Below are 26,164 nucleotides of genomic sequence, written 5' to 3'. Positions count from 1 at the left end.
GGTGATGAAGTGCTGCCTCCACTAGTGAAAATAAACCTAATTTTTTAATGATTTTAACATCAATTGGATAATGATTTTTCCTCTTGTATTTGGAAAAAAAAATCTAAATATTTATCATCTTTTAAAAAATTAAAAAATTTAAAAAATGTATACATTTTTAAATTAGATAGAATAACTGATTAAAAATAAATTCATTAGTATGAGATGTGCATAACTGACCATTGTCACAATACTGTGGGCAAAACGGTCAAGCACGCAGACTCTCAACCATATCACGAGATGACGCAACTTCTCTATCCTCCCACGACCCAACCTATTTGTTAACTGGGAACTCCAGAGTTACAGATTATTGCCCAACCCCTGTTGCAAATTTTGGGAAAAGTCTATGTTTTGAAGAAACTAGTTGTTCCAAATTTCGCTAACAAACTGTTATATGTGTACCGGTACTACCATTCCGTTTGATGCTGAACTGCGGAAAACTACAGCTAACAGCCACGACAGCTTACATAAATGTCGCATGGAGGGGGGCGCCACAACCTATTACTGTCCGAGTGATCTTACTGCACTTGCTGATCTCGCAGCTCTCTCGCTCTACGTTGGGGTCGGTGGTGTAGCACCATGGCACTGGTGAAGCGTCAGGGTTACGACAGTAGTTGTCGTCTAGACTCTTGTCGGGGTACCTGAGAGAAGGACAGGTCACATCAAGCCGGAGTCAAATGCTTTTTGTGGTCGTCAAAAGAGGGACGAGTACTTTTCAGGCTGGTAGATGTGTTGGTGAGGGTACTGCTGGTCCCAGCGTTGACACTCCTTGCCGCTTACGGTGTGGTCCACCTGCCCCCTGTAGTCTTCGCCATTGCATGTGATGCACACCTCTGCAAAAAGTGCGTACACACCCATAAATCTTAAAAAGGGAATTCATTAGTGACATTTTTGTGTGAATTATAAAACTATTGCATTAAATCAATCAGATGTATAAGATGAAGATGATTCAATTAGAAAAAAATATGAATGAGTCATAATGTAGGGAGGTCCTACACATTTGTGGTTTGAATCTCATCCTGTTGTTGTTTTCCCTGGAACTTCTCTTTTGTTATTCGGGAAAACCCCACTGTATTTTTTGCTGATACCCTGCATATTTGTACTTTTAGCAGTTAAAAAAACATCTGTGCAATTTTAATGAGTTTGAATTTTTTTCTGGCTTTTTTAAGGTCTGGTATAGTCCATAGTACATGCATTATTTCTTTACTTTTATCAATGCTATGCTATAATCTCCTGCACATTAATTGTAATTAAGTCATTATTTAAACAATTGTATCATATTATGAATTTTAAAAAATTATGTAATGGTCTAATTTAAGTCGCAATACATATTATTGACAGGTAATTTTACGAAAATCTGCTTTGTGTGAGCTAACTCCGAATGGTCAAATGAAACAAAACAAAAGAACATACAGCATATTGCAAAACATTTTTTCAAAGTGAAATTACTAAAAAAAAAAAAAAGTGTGGCCCATTATAAAAGTTTTGCGTAAAATGTTCTGTATACATTCATTATTTTTGCTTGGCTAAATTGGGAAGACATTGAATTTCATCCTATTAGTCAATGCAAAGAATCAGGCATGAAAATGGGTCAGGGGTTAAAAAGGTGAGAAGGGTGTGGAGGAAATATGTTCCGGGACACTGTAAAAACAATAAAATATTGAACTCTGTCGACCCACACTGTGTTTCAGCAGGGCTGTGCAGAGACCGGTGAAGGGGCGGGTGCTCGTAGATCAAAAGGGGCACATGTACATGTATTTAATACACCTTAAAACAACATAACTTCAATTTTAACCAGCTTTAGATAATAATTGGCTGGGACTGTGACATACTTTAATACGGGGGGCAACAGTGAATAGAAATCAACACTGTCATCAACACTTTCTGGCTGTGACTCAGTCAGTCTGCCTCTTTTCTTCCTTCAACCTCTGCATCAAAACTTCCTTCCTCAACTTGTTCATCTGAGACCAAACCACATCAGATGGTCACTGAGCCACCAACAGCACAGTTTTCTCAAAACTATTATTTCATTATTATCCATACTTAACAACTCTAGCACCTAATAATTAGTAAAGTAATGACATAAAATCTTATAGAAAAACAACATTGTAATTGTAGCTATCCTTGCAAACTTATTCTTACCAAGTGTGCTATTCACCCAGCTGATGAGGTATCCACTGCCTTTAGCAGCCTCATCCAACTCCTTTTTTTATCCCTCAATCTCCTATCCTTAGAATGAAATAGAAATCCCCCCCCCCCCAAAAAATAAATAAATAAATAAATCAGACTCCCCGGTGGCTTTTATTTTTAAAGCTTTCTTAATTTCTTTCTCTTTCAATAACGATGGAGGTAGATTTGTGTCTTTATTATTCAATCAAAAAACAAAGTTGCTTCAATCAAAATATATATTTTTAATCCCAAAAAAGTCACTTCAATTAAAAAAAAAAAAAAAAGTTTTTGATTGCAAAAATAAATTTGAGACAAAAAACCATTTGAAAACTTTTTCTTGATTGAAACAACATTTTCCATTGAAGTAATGTTTTACGTTTGGGCCACATTTTGGCTAGGACATTTTATTATTCAATATAAAATTAGTTGCTTCCAAACAAAATATATATTAAAAGAAAAAAACATCCACAAAAAAAAAAAAATTCAATCAAAGAAAAAGTTTGCACATGTGTCAATTATCGTTTAACAAAGTGAGCAGCCTGAGAGGGTTTGAGTAGACTCACTATGAAGCATTTAGTAAAGCCAAGCATTTTCTTACTTTATTCTTGTTTAAAAATAATTCGGTGGGGCAGTAACATGTTTAAAACTTATAATTATCATATCATAAAAATCTAAATAAATGCATTGAATACGCACAAAAAAATTGGGGGGGGGGCGCTACTTTGCGGTTTTCACTTATTGCGGTGGGTTCTGGTCCCCATTAACGGCGAAAAACGAGGGATCACTGTATTTCGGAAAAGCTTGAAGAAGCAAAAATCATTCCCACCACTCGTCGGGCCGGTGTTGTGCCGACACCGGCCGTCAGCTCAAGTCACAGCCGAAAATAAATCGTCTCAGGCGGACGACGGGAGCGATGCGATGCGCCCCCTCCGATAGCATGCCGCTTAATTTGACTCAACAGTGTGTTTCTTCGTTTATATTACCGCTAAATACACAAGCTTGACGCCAATTTAACGGGAGCTATTTTTTCACGGGAGATTCGGGAAGCTCTGGCAGTGTTCAACGCAAGCTGCAACGAATGGCAGTAACTTTATTATATCACAAAATATGAAAACGATTGAAATCATTACTCACCAAATTCAATCTGCTGGCAAATATAGGCAAGTGTGTATGCTGTGCTCTGGTCTGCCCCGGTGAGGATAAGGCCTGCTTTTTGTTTTCGCAGCTTTGCAATGCAACCAAAGGCTCTGCAAGCACTCCATGTACACGTAAGGAGTGCGCGCGATTGGAATAATGAACGCAGTTTGGGCCGATGATTGGTTCTCGTCAGCGAAGCATCTAGAAGGATTTGCTGACTGTCCAAGTGTCACTTTTATAAAGGACCGATTTCTGAAGTGCTCAGTTTGCGCACCAAGTTAATCACATGATGATGATAATAATAAATAAAATCCCCCCCCCCGTCCAAAAAGAATTTCTCTTCGGATCTACGCAATTCACGTAGGTCGCCCCTTTTGACTTCAAAACGGCGAATTTCGCCGAAAGGTGAGAGATTTTCATGCCTGATGATAGCTTGCTGCTAGGCAGAATTCATGGTATGGAGAAGAAGGGAAAAAAATGGAGGGCTGGCAGGAAAAGGAAGTCATGTTTGACCAACTTTATCATCATTCACTGCCAAAGATGATTATAGACATCCAATTCATTTGAATAGGCAGCGGTCAGTTATGGATTATGAATAAACTCTCCCCACAGAAACTTTCACTTCCACTGAAACATGATCATTCAGTGCCAGCCTCTACGAGTTCAGACGAATTGGACATCAATCATCATTAATGACAGCCAATGATTTATGAATAAACACTCATCTGAGAAATGATTGCTTCCAGCCTTTCTCAATTCAAATGGATTCTATCTGTCTATCAAACTGTGTCTTATGTGGAAATGTGCTGTCCTTACCATCCTTGCACTGAGGGATGCTGCAGCTCTCATAACGCCGCTCGGGATCAGTCGTGTAACACCAGGGCCCGATGCGATCTCCATCAGGATTCCGGCAGTAGTTCAACTCCAAGCCGTTGTTGGGTAACGGAGTCCACCTGAACACATCACAATTGAGTAACTGGGAACTAGAATAGCGAACACTTGCACTTATTAGCCGCTTTCTGGCTGTAGGAACGTCAGTACTTAGTTTCTATAGGCGCTTTCCACTGTTGTAACTATACGCAGTTCCTCGACCCTTTTGGGGGTGGATGACGTCATTTTGTGTGTTCGGATATGTAGGAACCTAGGACGCGGACCTCGTCTTCCGAGCTACATTTTAGCGCCGACTCTGAAGTGAGTACTTTCCGCGGGGCCGCAGGAACGATATTACGTAGCTCTTTGGTGATTCGCTGAAATCAGCGGCAAACACGCCCCTTACTTTTCGCGCGTCACATGAACACTTACATCCTTAGTAAACACGTCAAATACATTGTTTTACACTTACCCGTAGCTTCCTTTGTCTTCTACGGTCGTCTGCTACCCTTTCGGTCTCCATGAAACGAAGAAACATTGCTTGCCTTTGGCTCTGTTGTCTTTTAATGTGCGCTACCAGTCTCGTCGTTAGACGCTGGGATTGCTCGCTGATGGAAACGATTCCCTTCAAACATGCAAGAATTGCTGCGGTGTCTTCAACGGTCTCCATTTCGTTGCCTTCCGTTTAGCTTATGTGCCGCTGCTGGGTGTGGCCACTGGCGAGTAAATAATGCATCACTGGCGCAGACTAAAATGTCACAGCAGTTCGTATTGGGCGTAGTACCCCATGTGCGAACACGACTGCTTCGCGAAGGATAGCTCCTCGAACTACAGGAGGGCGGTATAGTTAAAGGAGCCAAGTACTCAAATTCCTACAGTGCGAAAGCGCCTTATAACTATAGGCCTCTCCAGCAGTTATAGGAACTATTCTTCTCCAGGCAGTTGTGTTCAAACATGCAGACCTGTTAAGTTTCACGGGAGACTCCCGATTTTGACCCCAATGCTCACGCCTCACGATTAGAAAGCCAAATCTCCCGATTTTCCAAAAATGTCCATTTTTTTTAATTTTTTTTTTTACGTTTTTGTTTGTCACCGTTTTGTAACGATACCATTCGGCCCGATTCGGAAAGTGACCAACAACGAATAGCCTGGCCGTCTCCGACTTCCCTGCCCTCCCTCCCCTTCAGAGCAGGAAACGCCCAACCAAACATCTGACAGGGAGGGAAGAGGCGAAGCACCACCGACTTCCCAAGATGCTGGCACTAATAAACCGGCTTTTAGACTGGTTCAAGTCTTTATTTTGGAAGGAAGAGATGGAGCGGACCCTGGTCGGCCTCCAGTATTCGGGAAAAACGACGTTCGTCAACGTAATCGCCGTAAGTCTTACCTGCCAGCGATAGCTAACTAGCCTAATGCTAATAGCATTAGAGCTAATGATGGGAGAACGATGACGAGGAAGAAGTCGCTGCTTTACTCTGTGTTTTCGTGGATCAAACATCATGGAATATTAAACCACTGCGGTCCTACCCCCACAATATATGAAATTAAGTGAGAAAGCGTATCGTTACTTACTTGAAGTTTAATCATTTAGATTCGCTATTATGCTAAAGCTAAAGTGTATACTATACACTTTATTACATTATATCATTATTACTGTGCTGAAACAAAAAATATAAAGTTTCAATTCTAGGTTACAATTCAATTAAAAAACTGCCATGACAAAGATACTTTTAAAAACAAATATGATTAATTTTCTAAATGATGTAATTAATGTTGCTGATTTAGTCTGACGAAACCCTAATTGGAGTGATGGTTGATGAGATGAAGAGGCTGCTGAGGAAGCTGATGTCCAAATTTGTGCAAATGGATGTGATCAGGAAAGCTGAGGATATCCTAGATGTTGATTACAGGAACAAGGAGAACTGGCATGACACAGGCAACATAGCAGTATCACATGATGCCAGACAATACATGGAGCAAGTTGAAGACTATCTCTGATGCCACCAAAAAGAGGTTCTTTGACAGTGTAGTTAATTTTTACACAAGTGTTGTGACCAAAATGAACTTGAAAAAAAATGGTTGCATTTTGTCTTAGCGATTGTCGCGCGCGCGTCATCGGGGTTGGCAAACAGAAATCTCCCTATTTGCAATTTCTACAACTTAACAGGTATGAACATGGGTATTTACCCGCCACCAGTGTTGTCACAGAATACTTGAAAAAGTAATTTAATTACTGATTACTGATTATACTTCAAAAAGTAATCTAGTTACCTAACTGATAACTTTATTATCAAAGTAACTAAGTTACTTTAAAAGAAATTTATCGGTTACTTTCTACCAATTTTTCTCTTTTTGCAGCCTCAACATAAGAATGACAACAGAACAATGTCATCGTATTCAATGGACTTTCTGATAATTGAATTCAAACGGGAAGATCAAAATTTTTGACACATAGGCTTAATCTTTAAGTTAGTGGAGGTTTAATTAGTCGATGGGGTTGATTTCAACCAACATTGACTCGCGCTAGCTTAACCACTCCGGAGCACTGAAACTAACAAATAACTGACAAACTGCATGGAATTTGTTGAAATCCACTCCACCGACTAATTAAACCCCGCTAACTCAAAGATTAAGTCTAATGTCAAAAATTCTGAATTTCGGGTTAGGGTTTAGGGTTAACAGCATATCAGTGCCAATATAAAACAATGCAAATTGACTGCATGATAATCAACAACCCACCAATGAATTGCACAGTGCAATAAACACAAAGGTGGGGACGGGCGCGGATGCGCGGGCACAACCCAAAAGTACGCCGTACACACGTGGCCAATTTGGCCACAAAACGTGGTGGCTACTAAGCACTTTACACTCAATCAGACTTACAACACATCCCAAAGATACTTAACGAACATGGCATAAATTTGCAACACAAATATGATGTAAAAAATGGTCGCCGACTGCCCACCGTTGCAACGGCAAAGCTACGAAATGACCACGCATGTAGCGGCTCCAACCTATCGCTGGAACCCTCCAGAATGAAGGTAAAATACTCACGTTCATTCATGGACGCACACGGATCAACATTCCAAAACAGGAAGAACTATGAGTGGTTACCACAGAAACGAACACGTAGCGGGAACCTTTCTAACATTTTCTATTCAAAATGCTCTTTGTACATGACTACAATATTCTACGTACATTAGCAGACAATAACAAAATAGTAACGCACAGACATTGAGGAAACTAACGTTAATGAGATTACTGGTTTGGAAAAATGAACGCGTTAGATTACTCGTTATTGAAATGGTAATCAGATTACAGTAACGCTTACTTAGTAACACGTCAGTGACAACACTGCTCGCTACACCCACCTCTGGCAAAATAAAACAACGAAAACTAAGCTGAACGCAAACAACGAAATGGAGACCGTCGAGGACACGGTGACCATTCTTGCATGTTTGAAGGGAATAGTTTTTATATTTTTATATTAATCCAGCGTCCAACGTCTAGAATGGAAGGGCACACAAATGTAGTACAGGGTAGTTTTTCTTAAAGATAGCGGCTCCTCCGGATGAAGGAATCCGACCTTCTAGCCAAACTGCTGGAATCACACCAGCCGAACCGAGGGACCTGCGCTGGCGCCGCTCCAACGACCAGGGCCGGCGAGATCCCGACAAGCCGGCGAAAAGGCCAAACTCTGCGCTTTCCTCTTAGTCTTATTCCTTTGTACTGACTCAATTTTGAAAGGTTTGAAGAAGGCTCACCGAAAACAAGTTGACAATTTATTCAGGTCGACAGCGATCAAAACTGAAGGCGAAACCTAAACACTATGGCAAGGTCATCCTATCACACATCAACAAAAGGTTCACGAAAGAAAAAATTACAACGCTTAGTTAAACATTCAGTCTTTTGAAGGCTCTCGCGGGGAGGGCCGTGGGCAGGAAGAAGGGTGTGTTTGGGATTATTGTCTGTTTGTGGATTGGACAGGAGGATTCGGGAGTTACTGTTGTCAGGGCAACGAGGGTTGTGGATTTTGCCACCTCAGCGTCAAAGGGGCTCTTGGATTCTTGTCAGTCGTGTTGTCAGTTGGATATCTGGTGTTCTACGGTGTTCCTTGTGTTGGGACAGGGTGTACCGCCATTTGTTCTGGACTGTCCGGGAGAACTGATTGCGAGAGTTGGAGGTGCAGACGTGGGCTTGTCGACGTCAATCTTGCTCATGACGCACACGTTAGGCTTCCGTGATAAGAAGGCGTCGTGTAAATTATATGCCCTATATTCTGCTTGTTTTCCTTAAACTATGGTATAAGTGCTAATTATTTTATATTGGGTGTGTTAGAGTAATACAAACAGTCAAACAGTAAATACGAAAAACGATACTATTCACTGATTGATTATATTAAGTGTGTTAGAATAATGCAAACCGTTGGACGGTGCCTACGAGAAAAAGTACTATCCCCTTCAGTGAGTAAGAAGGGTGTAGCTGCTGATTTCAGCGAATCACCAAATACCTACGTAATCGAGTTCCTACGGCCTCAATGAAAGTCTTTACCTCAGAGTAGGAACTAAAATGGTTCTCGGAAGTCGGGATCCTGGTCCCTAGTTCCTACATGTGCGAACACACAAAATTATGTCATCGTCCCCCAAAAGGTTCTCGGAACTGCAGATTGTTCCAACAGTACGTAAGCGGCTAACGTCTGTGCCGTAGTTCTCACCTGTGATCGTGAGGGAACTTGGACCACCACTGCTGGCAAGTGAGTCCGCTTCGTGTGGTGAAAACCTTCCCCCGGTAGTCCTCCCCTTTACCCACAATGCACTTGCGGACGTAGACTGCACATCACAAATAGTTGTAAAAATATGTGCTAACCAACAACGCGTATTTCGTTCTTACCCTTCTTCTCGTAAAGGTCGCAGTTGACGTTGCGCTTCACGTCCGCGTTCCTGCCATCACCGACCCAGGGCAGGTGTTTACACGTGGCCGTCGGTCGTGTTTCATAGTTGAATGCTCTGAAAGGCCACATTTACGCGAGGACTTAAGGTTTGTGATGCTATTTGTTAGCATGGTAATCATGTTTTGTTTCTTTTTGTTGTTGCTGTTTTAAGTGTTTTAATGTTCAATTTGACAGAAAATTTCAACTAAGAGTAGCATGAAACAAAAATAAAAAACAGCTTACCTGCAATCCAGTGAATTAGAGCAGTGGGATGCGCATTCCTCTAAGTTGAGAACCGACAGGGTGAGAACGTGGGCTGAGTTCCATGAAGTTGGTACCAGTTCCCGCCCCTCTGAGCGCTGGAAGTCATTCAGAGGACTACGGTAACCTGAGTTTCAAGTCAAACACGCAAAGTCAGCATAACCCTTTATAGGGCACTCATTGAACACAATGGATGCCATTGACGGTGCTAAATGTCCAATCTATTCTGACTAGGAGGGAGGAATGAACTATTGTTCCATCTCAAAAACAAATGGACATCTACTGCTGTAAAGGGCATCGCAAAACGAGCATCCAGAGCCAGTTTTCCTAGTGGAAATAAATTGGATGTCTGTTGTTGTCAATGACAGGCAATAAGTTATGTACTATTAAAAATATATATATATACGGTGGAAAACACAGACAAGACTGAAAAAGCAGTTTCTGCTCTTGCACTCCTCTTTAAAATAAACTGGTGTATTTTAAGCCAAAAGCACTGTTTTGTTTGATAGAACAATATTTCTATATGCTGCCATAGCAGATCCATGGCGCATTAAGCCCCCGAACTATTTTTTAATTTGTCCGTTTTACCCTGAAAACCCCCGATTACAGACGTTGCGCAACCGCTTTTGTTTCAACCCAGCCATAAAACGAAGGTAATTAATTATATTTATTATTCAAAATGTCTGTCGGTTTTAGCTTAGAACCATGAACTGATGTCTCATATTTTGTTTTTAAAAAAAAAAAAAGACTTTTAATTATTCACTCGCATATTTTAAATTTTTAAACAAATTATGTCACAATAAAAAAAATTGGGTCTGTATAAAAGTCAAAGATATCTACCTCATAACTATCGCTTAATTATATGTTTTTTGTTACTGTTGCATTTTGTACGATATGTTAGATGATAAATAATCGATCCAAACAAAGAAAAAAAAAAAAAGAAAAAAAAAAGTTTAAAAGGGTAAATGTATAAAAAAGAAAATCTCGACCACTCCTTGATGTCTACGATTTCTGCATTGCGACCCTTGTCTTATTACCATGTTTCACCCATAAAATCCCCCCAAAATCCGGCTGTGGGCATTCAGAGCTGTGTCTTGACAGTCAGTGATACATGCTACATGGAGTTTTTGGATCGAAACAAGGTAAGTACGCGATCATATCTCATTAAAGTCACGCCGTCTGTAATTCTGCACTCGCGTGCTCTCACCTCCAGATAGGGTTTTGCTGCTTAAAAAACATAAAAACAAAAAAAATGCCCTCCTGTCCAAAAATTTCTTCCCCCAGAAAATTGAGATTTTAAGCTTTCCGATGATGTATCACACATGCATATCGGAGCATTTTGAAATTTGGCTAAATTGGGGGTCTCAGAGCGGAACGGAACTTCAAGTCACCTGTGTGTTTTCCGCCATACATATATGTATTTCAACTTTAGAGTGCAACTGGGAGCAATAATCAGGTTGTATCTCTGTTTTTTATTCATTTTAAATCTATTGTAACGGCCATTCTATGCATTCACGATTATTTAATTTATTTTATTTCTATATTTTTTAAATAGTATAATCTTCATTGAAATATACAGTATGTATAAATAATGATTAATAATAAAATTGTAATTTAGAAACTAGGTCCACATATGTGGACATCACATTTTGGGTCATGTAGGCCACACTTTTATACCAAATGTTAATATTATGTCCTGCATGAACAAAAAAAATATTGCTGGGGTTATTAATAATACTACTATAATTTATTTGATTACCAAAAATAGCCACTTACCCAATAAAGAGTTAATGCTGCATGATTGATCATGACCCAAATCCTTTTGTGATTGTTTATAGTGCATAATTGCCTCATTAACCAGAATGTTATTTAAAATGCTAAAACATAATTATGGCTATTCATTAATATTGTCTATATGATTTATTGTATGTGTGTGTGCGTGTGTGTACAAGTTCAGTGCAGGTGGAGTGTGACACACACACTCAAACATGACCTTTGGACGTCAGACTATTTATTTATATGATTAAAACACTCGCATTGTTTGCAGGAGGAAGGATGAGTTAATTTGAATAAGTATTCACTGTTTGTATATCCATCTTCCCAACGCGACTGCAAACACAGTAAAGCCTCAAGTCGAATGGATCAGTGGAAATGTAGAAAAAAAAACTTACCAGTAGTAGAAAAAAAACTTACCAGTGACCAGTCCTGATGTCAGAAAAAAACACAGCCGCAGCAGCAGCAGCATCGCTGGAAGACAAAGATTCGACAAGATTTTGACAAGAAATCTCATTCGTATTGTGTTTCCTTGGTTTTAAGAAGTGGGACGTGCTTCAGGAGGCAGAGCTTATAACGGTGGAGGAAAGGCGACTTTTTCGAGAGTGAAGATTCCAGAGCATGAAATGGTGGACACTGAGCCCTTATTTAAACAAAGGAGCCTTCATACAAACAAAATCGCTGGGGATCAATAAGTTTCACTAATCATTAATCAAACTACAAAGTGGCACATCTTCATCCGCTCACGCGTACTGACATTCTTTCTGTTGAACGGGAGAGGGCGATAAACGCATTTGAAGAGGCTGCATTTTCCATCTCTCTCCTTTGCTTACTTAAAAAAAATCATAAATAGGAATAGATGACTGATATCCGATTTGAGATTTGTACAAACGTCATTTGTCCACCATCCTACGTCCGTGCGACCGTTCAAATCTAACATCTACGTAGCGCGAACTTTAACATTTTTTCCCCCTAAATTTCAAACCAATTTTCAAACATCTTGTTTTTCTCTAAAACGTCAGAGAAACGGGAAATTACCTGCATTCCTAACTCACTGGCTGTCATTGATGTGAAGGTTTGCAGTGAATGTTTAATGTTTAAATTATTTATAACATTTTTTCCCAACATTCTGCCGTAGCCATAGTCACGTCAATGTGGCTGTCCGGTAATCCGGAAATAATGCCGCGCGTATTTTCGTGGAGAAGACCTTCATATTCATTACATCCGTTTTGTCCACCGACGCAAGATGGCCCCGGGTACTTACGCCGCTGACTCCATTACACATCTAGCCTTATATATGACATCTAGCCAGCAAATCTTGCTAACTTTATTTAGCTCTGTCGTCATCAATATCGTCATCATTGGTGGCAGCTTCAGGTAAGAAAATGCCAGTAATTGCGGTTAATAATAACATAGTCCGCAACTTTATATTGTACGCGACTGTTTAAACCGATGCAACCAGATTTATTCCTTCTAATGCAACTTTTTGGGTGTTTTTGACTACCCGGAATTCCGTATCACAAGGGATAATAATGTTCATATTTTAATTGACTTCAGTACCTACTTAGTGCTTCAGGGCAGGGTGGTAACTTCAGGAGTTTGTACTAACAAACGACACGTTGCAGTTGCCATAGAAAAAAAAAATGTCTGAAAGGAGTGTGGAAGGCGGTGGAATTAATTCTTTGCCCCATAGTTTACAACTTTTCTGAGTGATTAAATAGTAATGCTTTCATCAGTGGTACCTTGACTTACGTGAGGCTCGCCCAACCTCGTGACTCTCGTATCTCGAATCAGCTTACTTTAAAATGCCATTAGTCTGTACTATTCCCTCCATAGTAACTGGTTTTTCTGTTTCCAGATACCACGCTCCTCCTATGTTTTAATAAAACGCACAAAAACAACATTTTGCTTATATGTAAAGAATAAACCAGTTTGACGTTGTGCTCCTGTTGTGAATACCTTGGCCACAAAGGAGCAGTACAAATTTACAGACATGTGTAATTAGGCATGTGCCAGTATGATATTCTGATGGTATGATAACCTTAAAAGTGCGTATGACACCAAAAAGCATGTTTATTTCATATTTCACACGGTGTTTTATGCTCTTGAAATAATCCTCGAATGAATATATTCAATTTTTGAATCTCGCGCCACGGAAATCAGTAACTTCCGGCTCCAGTCTCGGGTTTAAGATGAATGCGAATGTGACGTCACCTGGTTCCGCATCTCACAATACAGCATTACTTTATTGGATGCAGATGGACTGCGGATTCAGCTGATTTTGCACACACGACTGCAGGCTTTTGTTGCTGCACCAGGGAGAGGCGTGTGAGCCTTTTTGGGTTTCAAAAAGTTCCCGTTCACTCCGACATCGGCCAAGACGAGCGTGCAACAACTGTGGGCCCATTGGACTTACGAGGAAGTGAGTAAACATCATGTTTTGTATAATGTCAAATACTGAGATCATGACACACATTTTAATAGGGAGTTGGCTTGCATTTTGTGGCTGACAATGCTTCTTGTCCAACGAGAGTGCCACTCGGCCGACCCCCCGCCGGGAGAGCGCTAAACTCTGCTTATTGCCTTCTTCGTGTGCCCGGTGTTCTGTCAAATTTTCCACGCCATCAGAAATTGAAAATTCGTGTAAGAATGGCTGCGAATACAGCGATTACAAAGTAAACACTACAAACTCTCTTTAAATAAAGGAATATTTACCCACGTTTGATCATGGATGGACATGTAGAAAAGTTTTCCTCAGACACATCCTGCCTTGTTAGCTGCACACACAACTGCACGCCGCTCTCTCACTGTTTACGTCTTTGCCGTGTAGTTGAGCATTAATTTACACCGTATTTGTGTTGACCATGTGGCAGCTTCGCGCTCCTCCGACATCGGCCTGTTTGTACGGCGGTCATTGTCCAGCTGCTTCCCCGCAAATGAGCTCTCCTGCCCACAGCAGTGTAACGAGCTGTAACTTGCTTGCCAAAGGGCGGGTTGCCGATCGGCGAAGACAATCGACAACCCCGCCGCCGTGTGATATGATCTGGGCTAATTTTGTGTGATTTTTCGCTTTGAAAAGCGAAAATAAGACTTTGAGACGTCACTCGGTTTGGGTTAGTATGTCGGCTAGCTGTCACGGCTCTTAGTTTGTTTACATTCGCCGAAGCCCGGGCAGGGAAATAACAAAAGCCGGACTAATTACGGTGGCATAAGATATCGTTCGGGAGGTGCGACAGTAAAGGTGAAGTCAACAGTTTTGACTATGATAGAGTAATTTTGCCATGTCGTACTGACCCTTTTTAATATTTCATATTCCATTTAGCACAAGACTGTTATTTGCCATGACCATGTAATTTATTTATCAATTGGGGAAAAAATACTTGGATAATAAGAATATCCTGTAAAAATATTGGAGTAGAGAGATTGAAACAATGACATTTTGCTGCTCTCTTCGTCGCATTTTCCTCGTTCTGAATAATTCCCCCTCAATGGGCTGAATTCTAAATCAGATGACCCTGCCGACGTATCCTTCTGTTTGTGACGCTAGAGCCCTATAATGGTAGGCGTGGCTGAACGACAGATTAAAAGATTAATTCCTCGTCATCTGCGCTTTGCCAAATTGTTGTTTGGCGTTGAATCGTCTCGAAATATGATTCTAATTCACATTATAATGCTATTTAAGACTTTTTTTTATCCTGTCTAACGCACTTTAAGCCAAAAAAATCACGGTTTCACGGTATCACGGTATCGCGGTAACAGCTCTAAAACATGTTACTTTGAGATGTCTGGGTTTAAAAAAACAACAACACTTTTTTGCATTGAACAGGATTTTTATTTTTCAAAACTTCGCAAATTGGAACATAAGTATTATATTAAGTCAAAATACATTTAAAAATAATAACAAAATATTCTAAATCAAATTAAAATAAATACAGTGCTTTAAGTGAGCCTAAACCTACAGCCACAGCTCAACACTATTACCATCAGAACAAAAATAATTGTTTTCCATCAAAAGCACGTGTGTATGACTCGTATCATGTTTACATTATACACACAGTCTCTTTCCTAACACAGACAGTTGCCAGAGAGAAAAAACACCACGTTTTACCACTGCTAGACGCCTGAAACACGGTGGAGTTAACTCTCGTAGCTGGTGGGAAACGTTCATGACAGTGTTTATTAACCTTTAATTTTGTATAAATGCAAAATCATATTGGAGGTTTTTCCTCCTCGGCAGCCACCATCCTCATAAATGTTTTAAATGTCGGTTGGCTATCCTCCTTTGAGCCGCGGTCATATGTAACTTTTCTGTAGCCATAGTATTCCCATACCAGCAATTTCGTTTTCTTTAACGGGGGAAAATATTCAGGAATTTCACTTCCTCCAGCCTTCGTGTAGCACAGCTGACTCACTGACACTGAGCAACAACCGGTGGGGGATCGTTGAGCCTTGCAACTGCAAGCGATTTCCCCATGCATTTTTGGGACATAAAAAAATACTGTAGCTAATACTTTAGGGACAGTATGACGGATTTTTTTTGCGGTTTTGAAACCTTGACATTTTCATACCACAGTATACTGAAACCGATAATCTGTACATTTTTATGTGTAATATACCATCATAAGTGACTCAGTACACTGAAGTAATATTTGTTGCCTTTTACAAAAGATTAGCATTTGCCTGTGTGTGTTGTTGTTAAGCAGACAGTGTTTATGTGTGCAGGATGTCACAGGTCGAGGTGAGCGAGGGCAGCGTAGAGGTGCAAGGCTGCACCTCACCACTCTTCTACAGACAAATTCGACCATCTTCTGGAGACACCAAAATGTCCATTTTGCTTCTTCATGGCCGCAGTTTCTCATCAGAAAACTGGCTCAATGTCGGCACACTGCACACGCTGGCCAACGCCGGTTACCGAGCGGTCGCCATCGATCTTCCAGGTGAGCGAAGAAGAAGAGTACTTTTATTTACAGAACTGTGAGGGCCTTTTCAAAATAAACCCCCTCGTCCACAGGACTTGGCCGCTCCAGCTCAGCTGAGGCGCCAGTGGCCGTGGGAGAGCTGGCCCCTGCTGCATTCTTGACGGATGTGTGCAAGCGACTGGAGCTGAGCCCCGTGGTGGTGATCAGCCCATCACTCAGCGGCATGTATTCACTCCCCTTCTTGCTTCAACAACAGCACCTGCTGCGTGCCTACATCCCCATCGCACCCATCTGTACTGAAAAGATCAGCGCCCAACAGTACCACAGCATCAAGGTCACGTAGCATCTTTTTTTTTGTGTGTTTACTTAAAATTTGTTTAGTATCAGATCAATGTTTCGCAACCTTTACTGAGATAAAGCTCGCATTTTATACTAGGAAAAAAATAATGGCATTGGCTACCACTAAACAAAAATGTACAAAAATTAGATATACAAGTTTGTAATTATTGTTTCCTTCAGAGAGTCATTCTTTTTTCCTTTTTTTGTTTTTTTAAAAGTTCATTTTGGTTCTTTATTTACATTTCTTTTAAAAAGCAAAATAAAGGATAAAATAATAAATATTCCTTTTTTTTTTAATTGGAAAAAACTGTAAATGTTCTCTGACTCCGGAATTTTATTTTAGAACTTGATGACCTTTCAGTGACCACACAAAATAATGTTGTGGGCCGGATCTTGCCCTGGGCCCTAAGTTTGACACTTGAGCACTTTACAGTAAATCATTTTCAGGATCAATTACCCGATTCACTATTGAGACTCTTTATTGTTATCAAATGGTATCCCAACCGGTGACTGACACTGAAATATGGTCGTCAAATGTTTTTCAATAAGCTGAGTCAAAACCTAAGAATTTAAGCTTGTAAACAACAGTAATGACTAGAATTGTCCGATATTATCGATAAAAGCATTTAAAATGATATCAGATCATATCGACATCGGTTTTGGGCCAATACTGGTATGCATATGGCGATGCTGTCATGTCCACGTATTGCCTTCCTGTGTTTGTTTTTTTGTCGGCCCCTGCTGGCGCTTAGGTGTAATTAGTTCTAGCACTTTCTGCCTACGTAATCATATGTCAACGTGAGCTCATTGCGAATAGAGATACAGAATAAGTGCCTTATTGACACTTTATCCCAAAAACAGATGTTTGCACTATTTTGATTTCAACAATAAATACCGTGGTGCAATCTAGGCATTTCCCATTACTTCAGTTGTTCTCATATTTTTCACAGAATGTTTATTTGGAAAACCTTGAAGTTGTTACATTTATCATTAGTAAAGCATCCAGTGGGGCATTGCAATACAATTAGCTATAATATGTTAAGTCCACGACCATTTACTTTACAGGCCAAAAGTTTGCAAACACCTTCTCATTTGTGCATTTTCTTTGTTTTTATGACTATTTACATTGTAAATTCTCACTGAATGTAATAAAACTATGAATGAACACGTGCGGAATTATGTGCTTAGAAAAAAAGGCAAAATAACTAAAAACATAATATTCTAGTATCTTTAAAGTAGCCACTTGCTCTGAGTACTTTTTTTGCACAATTGTCATTCTCTTGATGAGCCTTAAGAGGTAGTCGCCTCAAATGGTTTTTGACTTCACAGGTATGCCTTTTCAGGGTTGATTAGTGGAATTTATTGCTTTATCAATGGGTTTGGGAGCTTCATTTGTGTTGCATTGAATGAGGTTTGTTCAAACTTTGGCCTGTACTGTACAGTGTATCATAAAAGTGAGTACTAACTTTTGTGATACACTGTATATCTGTATCCGATTTTTGGAGTTGGACAATATTGGGATATCGGTAAAGTCCTTTTCGGACAACGCTAGTAGTGACCAGCAGATGCCAATAGATGGCAGTGATGCAGCATTTTAAATAAGTGTTTCCACTGAAATGCTCTAGAATTATAATTGTAAAAATCGTGTTTAAATCATTCTAATTATTATTCTTTTAGACCAATTATTTGCTTTTTATTTATTTATTGAATCTTGCAAGTCTAACACAAACGTGACCTAGAACCTCATTGTGTAGATGTGTAAATTAAGTCTGCCATTGATGGCGACAGATGTCCAATCTAGAGTTCAAATGAACACTTTTTTTGTAACATCAGGTGCCATCGCTGATCGTCTACGGCGACCGTGACACCTCGCTTGGGCAGGTGTCGCTTAACAACCTGAGCCAGCTGGCTAATCACAGCGTGGCAGTGATCAAAGGGGCGGGGCACGCCTGTTACCTGGACGACCCTGACACGTGGCATCGGCTACTTACAGACTTCCTCTCTCAACTCTAAGGTATGTATGTGTTGGATTACAAAAAACACAATGCATTGAAGTGAAGTGAAAAATATGAACATTATTTATTAACTGATTCTCTGTAATAAACAATTTGAAAATATTTTACAAGGAGTCACAGACACAATATTTTACAAAGTTTGCCCCTCTTCATTTTTTTCTCATCTTTTTTCATGTAGCTTCATCTGTACAAAAAAAAATGGAGCGACAAACAAAAGAAAAAAAAAGGAGCTCAAGTCATCCTCTCTCGCACAAATGCTCACTCACTCGCTCACGAGAAAGAAATACAAAATAAAAATCTGTTTGGACTTCAGACCTCAAACTTATCAACAGTGCTCTTTTCCTATATTCATATTTAGATATATATACTGACTTCACTTTGACTGATTCCGACTCGTTTTCTCTAAATGTTATTTTCTTTTTAACACACACTTTTGTCAAACATGGTCACGTAGCACCAGACTACACACTACACAATCAAATACACACCGTCCCCCCACCCTAAAACACACACGGACGTAGCCCGCCTCCCATTTTGCTTCTTTTGTGATTGACAGCCTCCCCACCGTAATCACAATTTGATTTGAATGTGTTTTTGGCAAAACTCATACCTCAGAAGACGTGGTAAACCTTTGGTTGTTGCCATGCTAGGTGGCTACATGTTAGCAATACTGATGAAATGTTTTATTTTATTTTTTCCAAACATTACTATTAAGTTCTTTCCTCAGGAACAGCTATAATGTTCCCGGGTCAGTATGAACCAGTTTTTTTTAAATCATCCAAAACTCTTTTGAAATGAAAATAATGTCATGTAAATGTTATAACAATCTAATAAGTCAGGTATTATAAAAAAACGTTTGACCCGGTGCACAATGATCTTGAAGGGGACCTCGGACTTAAAGACTTGTGGGCTCTAATAAGCCACAATTGTCTTTTACTGAAATATGTTATTGGTAACACATAAAATACTGCCATTGATTTAAAAATCTGTAATATTTAGTACATGTTTTGACCTACGGAGGGCGCCAAGTTTTATGCGGGCAATGGACGCTCGGGGGGATAACGTAGTTTGTCTCTCTCACGAGACAAGCACTACCGGTGTTCTGCAATTCCTTCATACGCGGCGAGACGTCTAACACATGCGCACATCGGTTAAAAGCGGCGAGTACTTACTATTTGTGTTTTTATTGAGTATTTTAATCACCTTGTCATTTCCTCAAAATACTTCTGCATGTGTTTCTTTCTCATACTTTTAAGCATTGTGTTTCCTTGTGGTAACTTTAAAGCAGATTTTTGATCTGTTGACTACATCACTCACGTGGCGCATTTAAACCACCTTTATTTGATATTAGTACGCTAAGTATTTTCTTCTTTAGTATGTTCTGTCTGTATGCATATCAACAAAACAAGCTGAAAGCGCATGGTAGTACTTTGGGTGTCAAATTCGCCTCTTGTTGGACGTTTCGTCGGTGTAGCACATTTTGGCAGAACACCGTTTTTGTCCTACGCTCGTCTCATCCCGTCTTTCCTGTTCATATTGCTTTTGCGAAATGTCGACAGTGCTGCCATGCTCATTAATGTTCCTCTCGGGTTCAAATTGACAGGGTTGAATAGATGACATGATTATGTTGCTAGAGTAATACCCTGGAAGCCTGGCAGCATAACCCAGTGACGTCACCGCCCTGCGATGTCAACTACAATGGCGACCTACTAGTTGAACAAATTTTACAAATTGTATAAAAACGAAAACGTCAAGAGGGGTTTTAATATCAAGTTATTTTAATAATAACGTTTATATTTTAAGAACTACAAGTCTTTCTATCCAAGGTTTCCTTTAAAGTGTCAGAAACTAAAATTGAGATAAACACTGTTTTCATGTTATTTTTAACGCCCTCGGAAATATCAGTCAATCTTAAAACTGGGCCAATATGAGTTGAGTTTAATGTTCAATAATTTGTGTTAATTTTCAGTACATCTGTCAAATCACAGAAGACTAACGTCAAATGATGTTATAATGCTAGGTGGCTACATACTAGCATGATTTATGCTAGGTGTTGAATCATTTGTTTATCAGGAGTGCTAAATATTAACTGTTTCAGTCAATATTTAGAATGGGTCGGTTTGACCCAGGGCATATTTAATTATTGAAGTGTCAGAAATGAGCCCCTACCCCCAAGAAAGACCTAGAAACGGGATTTGTGTGGTGCTACATGTAAACAATAAAGAAAACCTGATATGCTTTGTTCATTATTCATCAACTCCATCAGTGATCTAAAATATGGTGGGAGGTGCGGGGCGAGGGGGATCAGAGCTCTTTTGTGCGTGACACTAAGGCATTCAATAGAGAGGCGTTGTTTTTTTTTTCTACTTTGCATCTTTAAAAACTCAAAACACCGACCGACTAACATATTCTGTCAATCCAATAAGCGGTGACGTTCCTTTTTGTTTTTTGTTTTTTTTAACGTCCATAACACTGGATTGTGTTCATTGCGATGCACAAAGAAGAACATAAAAAAACAATCAGTCCTCGCATTTCAAAGACATTCCACTCAATCAACGCAAACACACACACATAATTCAGGCAGAACTAGAGCAGTCGAGTTGCCCTGATTTAAAACAAAAACATGGCCAAAAATGGCGGGATTTACACTGCAGGTGACACAATTATGCTTTTGCTGAAAGAGCAAAATTCAAGTTAACGTTTAAGGGGTTCAGATAAATTTTGGGTCTATCCTAATACTCAATACCACCAACTTGCGCAGGAAAAGCCTGGCAACCTGCCAGGCATATAAAGCACTGGGGGGGTAAACCCTGGAGCTATAATTATTAATGATCATTAATTTACCTGTGGATATATTTACGTACAACTTGTACATTATGCATGTGTGTATTTTCATATTACTATACAGTATATACTTGAAATGTACACGAATTTAGGTATTAACCCGTTCACTGCCATTGGCAACGTTTACATGGACAAAATTTAATCTGATCAGAGTTCGGATTAAAATTATGACAGGATGTTTTCTTGGATACAAAAAATATGGATCGGATTTGGACGATAAAATCTTGATTGGAACGGGCTCCAAATGGGGTGTGTACAAGTGTTCATAAGTCACACTTTCGGTCGAAAAAATTATTTGAACATGCGCAGATTGACCAAATATACTAGAAATATTAGAAGTCGTAGCGACTTTAGTGTCAACAAAACATCAATGTCTACTTTAAATGTCGCGTATTTTTCCTGTTTGCGCTGTTACGTCGAGTTAACACTTCCTAATAAACTGCAACGTATCCTCCAGTTCAGTCTTGCGCCTGCCATGTCTTTGCTCGCTCTGCTTCTACTGGTTTTAGTAAATAGCAGAAAAAGAGAGACGTCACAGACATTCGCGGGAAAGATGGTTTGTACCGAAATGTTTTAATAAGTGCTTTTATGCATGCTGATTTGGATTATAAATCGACGTAAACTCGTTCGGAGTAAAATCCTGATCAGAAAAGGCATGATTGGGTCAGAATATCCCGAATGGGGTGTGTACATGGGTTTGTACATGGGTACATGAAGCATTTTTATTCCGATCAGGCTTTTAATCCGAATAAATGTGTCCAGGTAAATGTAGCCTTTGACAGCGATAAACATCGAATCCATTTGAACTGAGATGGCCGGCATTGACTGATCATGTTTCAGCACCACTGATGGCGAAAGATGTCCAATTTTTCTGGAATGAGAACAGCTGACAGCGATCGTTCGATCGCTATCGCTGTCAATGGCAGCAGATGTTCATTTTTATGAAATAAAATTACTGCTGTTCCGATTGCAGGAAGGTAGTTAACGTGTTTCCTTACTTTCACTGTTGTAGGTGGTAATTTGACTGTTATAGAGGGTCAATCGAAAAACAGTTAAAAAGTTGAACGGGAATGGTGCACCTACAGCGTAAATCCAGTTTGTGTGCTGACAACCTGCTGACCATACCTATGTACATGGCTTTGTAGTCATGTGACGGCAGTCAGATGGCTGCTCGACCTAAAGCTGATCTCTCTCCAAGATGGCCGCTTTATTAAAAGTAACAACTATACAGTCGCTATGCTCGTCCACCACAAAGTGCATCAAGGCACTATTAAGAAAAAAAGCGGCTCCTAAACAGTCAAAAAGGACAAACACGTGACGGGTGCTGACTATGCTTACTGTGCGCGGCGGCCATATTTGGTGGCCATTTTGGGAACAGATAACGGTGATAAGGCCTGGACCACCCCGGCAGTGAATGACAAAACTAATGAAGACGTAATGCAGTTTTGCTAGTAGAAGTGAGACTTTCTGCAGGGTATTGAACAAGCCAAATAACTGAAAACTGCGAAGAAAAAATGTTGATGTAATGTTACGAAAATAAAGTAGGATTTTTACGAGAAAAAGAATGGTGTTTTTATCAATTAAATGAAAATCCTCTAATTTAATGCGGGTCTACATTTTGGGGGGATTATTCTTTATTCCAGTAAAATTTCAAATAATCGTAAAATTACTACAGTTACTCTAATAAGATGATAGTTTCTTCTCAAAAAATCTTGTGTAGTTGAAATGACATTGCAATTATAGGTTAGTAATGCTTATAAACTTGCATTTGAGTTCATTAGATTATGCTTTATGTATGAATTTACAATGTCATGCCATTCATAAAACGTTTTATTCTTGAAAATGTAGTACTTTTTTAGTAAGATGGGTTTTCAAAATGTTACAGCTGTCTTTTCTTTACAAAATGATTTGTTCTTTTTTAAGTCGTTAATAAAATGTCTTCCTGATTTTATTCTTGTAAAATGTATATTTTTTTAATATTTCAATTTTCGTCAGTATTATTAAAATGTTTTTTATTTTTATTTTTATAGTGTTGTCACTTTTTTGTTCTTAACATTATAATTGTTGGGATTATTTGACTTCAAATTATAATTTTACCTTGATACTTACTTTTTTATTTTTAGAACTCTCAGGAAATTAAAATATTTTCCCTTAAAAAAATGAAACATTTAGTGTTGCAATGTTCCATTTTTTTCAAGTATCACTAAGAATTAGGCAGTTAAATAAAAGTTTCATTTTGACTTCATTCTTGTAAATTTCAGACATTGATTTATGTTTTAGGTAATCTTTTGTCTCATATTGCATTTTTATCTAACAGGATTAAGTCTTAAGTAATATTCTGAATTTATTCTCATAACATGACAACTTAATTCTTGTAAAATGCAGATTTTTCTCGTAAAGTACGTAATATCCGACTTTATTCCCGTAACATTCCAACTTTTATGTCTGTAAAATTATGATTTAACTCTTGTAATATTCCATTTTTTTCTCTTCGTGATAGTACAATTTTTTTCTTGTTGCATTACAGTCTTACCCTCCCAGTGTTGATCTTTTTTCTTCTTCTCCTTCAGAGCCTCGTGAGGACTGGCAGAGGTGATGTTGGTATGTTGGTATAAATGGAGGTCAGAGAGTGTTTTCTTTTTTTTTTTGTAGTAGGTAATATATAACACTACACCACACCGCTCGCTAATAGTAATTGAAAACATCACAGCTGTATTATTGGAGCGTGAATCTGCATGTAGCAAATATAAGAACTTGCCATGACAATAACACTTTTAAAATCCCTTTTGTTAAGCCATTTTGCTGTCTTTTTGGCTAGAAAAATAAGACCACATGAAAGTCTATCTCATTTTGGCAAGTAGATACAGTAGTGCATAAATTAAACATATAGTCCCTTTTTTGATGAACATAAATGAAAATAAAAAGTTTGAACTTTTCATGACACGAGTGACATGTCGCTTACTTAAGAGTTCTTTTTTTGGGGTGATTGGGTGTGGGGGTCTCTCCTTGTGCGGGTGACCTTGGCTGAGGACATAAGTGAAGCTGGCTAGACGGCGGCACTCAGGGCTTCCCATCGTTGCCCATCATTGCCTGTAAGACTACTTTAGGTGGTGGTGAGGTGGGCGGGAGCATTGGGGGCACATATGAGAAGCACAGGACAGCTAGAAGGTGTGTGTGCGTGTGACACAGGAGATTAATGTAGTAGAGAGTGACCGTGAGGGCTGACGACAGGATAAAGCACGAGGAGTTGAATCAGCAGCAAAGTCACGCGGGATGGACGGAAGGAGTGTCCCCGTCCGCAGTCCGACGTGTTCTCCTGAGGAAGGACATGCAACGGAATTAGACATTACTTAGATGATATTATTCAGATACACAAATGTGATAGTGTTGACTAATCACGGCAACCCTATTTTGTAGGGCAGGGACGATTTGCTTTTGTCACGATCCGATCCGTATCCCGATACCTGTGTGGCGATCTGATACATATTTCGACAATTCAACTATGACAACATATTACCTTTTAAAATTTATAAAAATACAGATGCATGTATCTCTGTTTAAACTAGATGTCATTGAACATTTATTATTTTTGATTGACACATGCGGCACTCTCAAGTTTAGTGCTCCCAGGCTTCTCTGGCAAGATCAAAGCGTCATCGCTTGTCAAGCATCGTTAACTTGAACAAGCAAACTGATAGGACTTGCGGACCAAGAAAATCAGCAGGATGGAGAGTGGTCGGGTCGGGTCGGGACTAGAGGTGAAAGTGGGCCGGAACGGTGCCACGGACAGCACGGAGTTCTCCCAGCATGTGTCTGATGTGCTGCGTCGAATGTGCATGCGCTTAGCTAACCACGATCCCTGGCCGGGACTCCAGTTGCCTGTTCCATTGGCTGACATACTGACTTGTGATCAGCATGGATAGTTAGCTCTGATTGGTTCAAATGCACGTTTAAAAAAAAAAAAAAAAAGCTTGTTGAATAATGCCATAAAAAAGGGCAATGCAAGGGAAAATTGAGCAGATCTTTCAGAGAAAGGAAAGAGTTGAAGAGATTTATTTTCTCTGATGGGGAAGTTCAGTTCATGTTAACCCTTTAATGGCTGACCCCAAAGATAATGAACAGAAAATTCAAATTTTTTTAAATTTGTAAGCTTTATGTGGTCCGTGAATGTAATAAATTTGGCAGTATAGTTTATGTACACTTTGGATTTATTTTTGTTAATGTACCCATGTTAGGCTACTTATTTCCTTATAATATAAAAAAAGTCAATGTTTGTGTTATCTTCAAAATATATTCCATTTCACTGTGCATAATGTAAGTCATTTATACTTATTTTGTTCATGTATGTTACTTTAAAATACAATTTTGAATGAAAATCAGTTTCTCATGTATGCCTTGTAATGCAGAGCAGCAGAAGCCTAATGCATGTATGAAACCTTTTTTTTTTTTTTTTTTTTTGCATTTCTGTGGTTTTAGGAGGTTTGAACCACATCTGGCTCCGTGGCGACCTTTTTGTCAGGGAGAAATTCTAGCCACTTTCACCTCTGGTCGGGACATCTCTAGTTTGTTGGCTTGGGGCCGGCGCAGCAGATTAGAAGAATCTACAGTATTGACACTCCGAAAAAAGTATCGACACTGTAAAATCGCCAGATGATAAAGTGAATCGGGTGAAAAAGATTGGATTTTAAAATGTATTTAAATGGATTGGACCTCTAGAACTGTCATTGGCAGCCATCAAGTTAATGTAGTTCTTGCTGTAAAGACTGATTCTGTTTGTAATTAATCAAAAAATATATGTGAAAAACATCTGCTTTTGCTTTGGAAATGGACAACACATTTGCATAGTATTCATAGTCCAACTTTTCTCA

At 39.3% G+C, this 26,164-nt stretch overlaps 3 protein-coding genes across 8 annotated transcripts in view; 1 reads left to right on the top strand and 2 right to left on the bottom strand.

Annotated features, from left to right (window-relative positions):
* Window positions 1-11,822, bottom strand: part of mst1 (macrophage stimulating 1) — a 31,400-nt gene extending 19,578 nt beyond the window's left edge. Inside the window, exons 1-7 of the mRNA XM_057845734.1 lie at window positions 11,600-11,822; window positions 9,389-9,533; window positions 9,106-9,221; window positions 8,930-9,044; window positions 4,162-4,298; window positions 752-872; window positions 562-680 (exon numbers count right to left, since the gene is read on the bottom strand). Coding sequence (XP_057701717.1) covers window positions 562-680; window positions 752-872; window positions 4,162-4,298; window positions 8,930-9,044; window positions 9,106-9,221; window positions 9,389-9,533; window positions 11,600-11,696 — 850 coding nt within the window. The 5' untranslated portion in view covers window positions 11,697-11,822. The remainder of the gene's footprint in view (window positions 1-561; window positions 681-751; window positions 873-4,161; window positions 4,299-8,929; window positions 9,045-9,105; window positions 9,222-9,388; window positions 9,534-11,599) is intronic.
* Window positions 5,352-25,533, top strand: abhd14b (abhydrolase domain containing 14B). 4 transcript variants are annotated; one of them, XM_057845737.1, is made up of 6 exons: window positions 5,355-5,591; window positions 13,438-13,601; window positions 15,902-16,116; window positions 16,191-16,432; window positions 18,271-18,451; window positions 23,867-25,530. In XM_057845737.1, the coding sequence occupies exons 3-5, from the start codon at window positions 15,903-15,905 to the stop codon at window positions 18,448-18,450; spliced, it is 636 nt and encodes a 211-aa protein (XP_057701720.1). In that variant the 5' UTR covers window positions 5,355-5,591; window positions 13,438-13,601; window position 15,902; the 3' UTR covers window position 18,451; window positions 23,867-25,530. The 4 variants fall into 4 exon arrangements, with proteins under 4 accessions (XP_057701721.1, XP_057701720.1, XP_057701718.1 ...); XM_057845735.1 differs by lacking the exon at window positions 5,355-5,591 and adding an exon at window positions 11,158-12,556 and having other exon boundaries at window positions 13,479-13,601; window positions 23,867-25,532; XM_057845736.1 differs by lacking the exon at window positions 5,355-5,591 and adding an exon at window positions 12,422-12,556.
* cacna2d2a (calcium channel, voltage-dependent, alpha 2/delta subunit 2a) overlaps window positions 18,493-26,164 on the bottom strand; it is a 348,071-nt gene continuing 340,399 nt past the window's right edge. For all 3 annotated transcript variants that reach the window (XM_057845730.1, XM_057845731.1, XM_057845732.1), the window contains one exon: window positions 18,493-24,612. In XM_057845730.1, coding sequence (XP_057701713.1) covers window positions 24,490-24,612 — 123 coding nt within the window. In that variant the 3' untranslated portion in view covers window positions 18,493-24,489. The remainder of the gene's footprint in view (window positions 24,613-26,164) is intronic.

Source organism: Corythoichthys intestinalis, chromosome 9, assembly GCF_030265065.1.
Source record: "Corythoichthys intestinalis isolate RoL2023-P3 chromosome 9, ASM3026506v1, whole genome shotgun sequence".
In the NCBI taxonomy this organism is placed as follows: Eukaryota; Metazoa; Chordata; class Actinopteri; order Syngnathiformes; family Syngnathidae; genus Corythoichthys; species Corythoichthys intestinalis.
Note: the sequence above shows the minus strand (reverse complement) of the source record. Positions and strands in the feature narration are given on the sequence as shown.

Coding starts and splice junctions, on each gene's coding strand:
- abhd14b (XM_057845735.1), top strand. CDS start 12,426: ATGGCCCCGGGTACTTACGCCGCTGACTCCATTACACATCTAGCCTTA. Junction 12,557..13,478: donor ATCATTGGTGGCAGCTTCAG/GTAAGAAAATGC, acceptor ACACGACTGCAG/GCTTTTGTTGCTGCACCAGG. Junction 16,433..18,270: donor AACAGTACCACAGCATCAAG/GTCACGTAGCAT, acceptor TTGTAACATCAG/GTGCCATCGCTGATCGTCTA.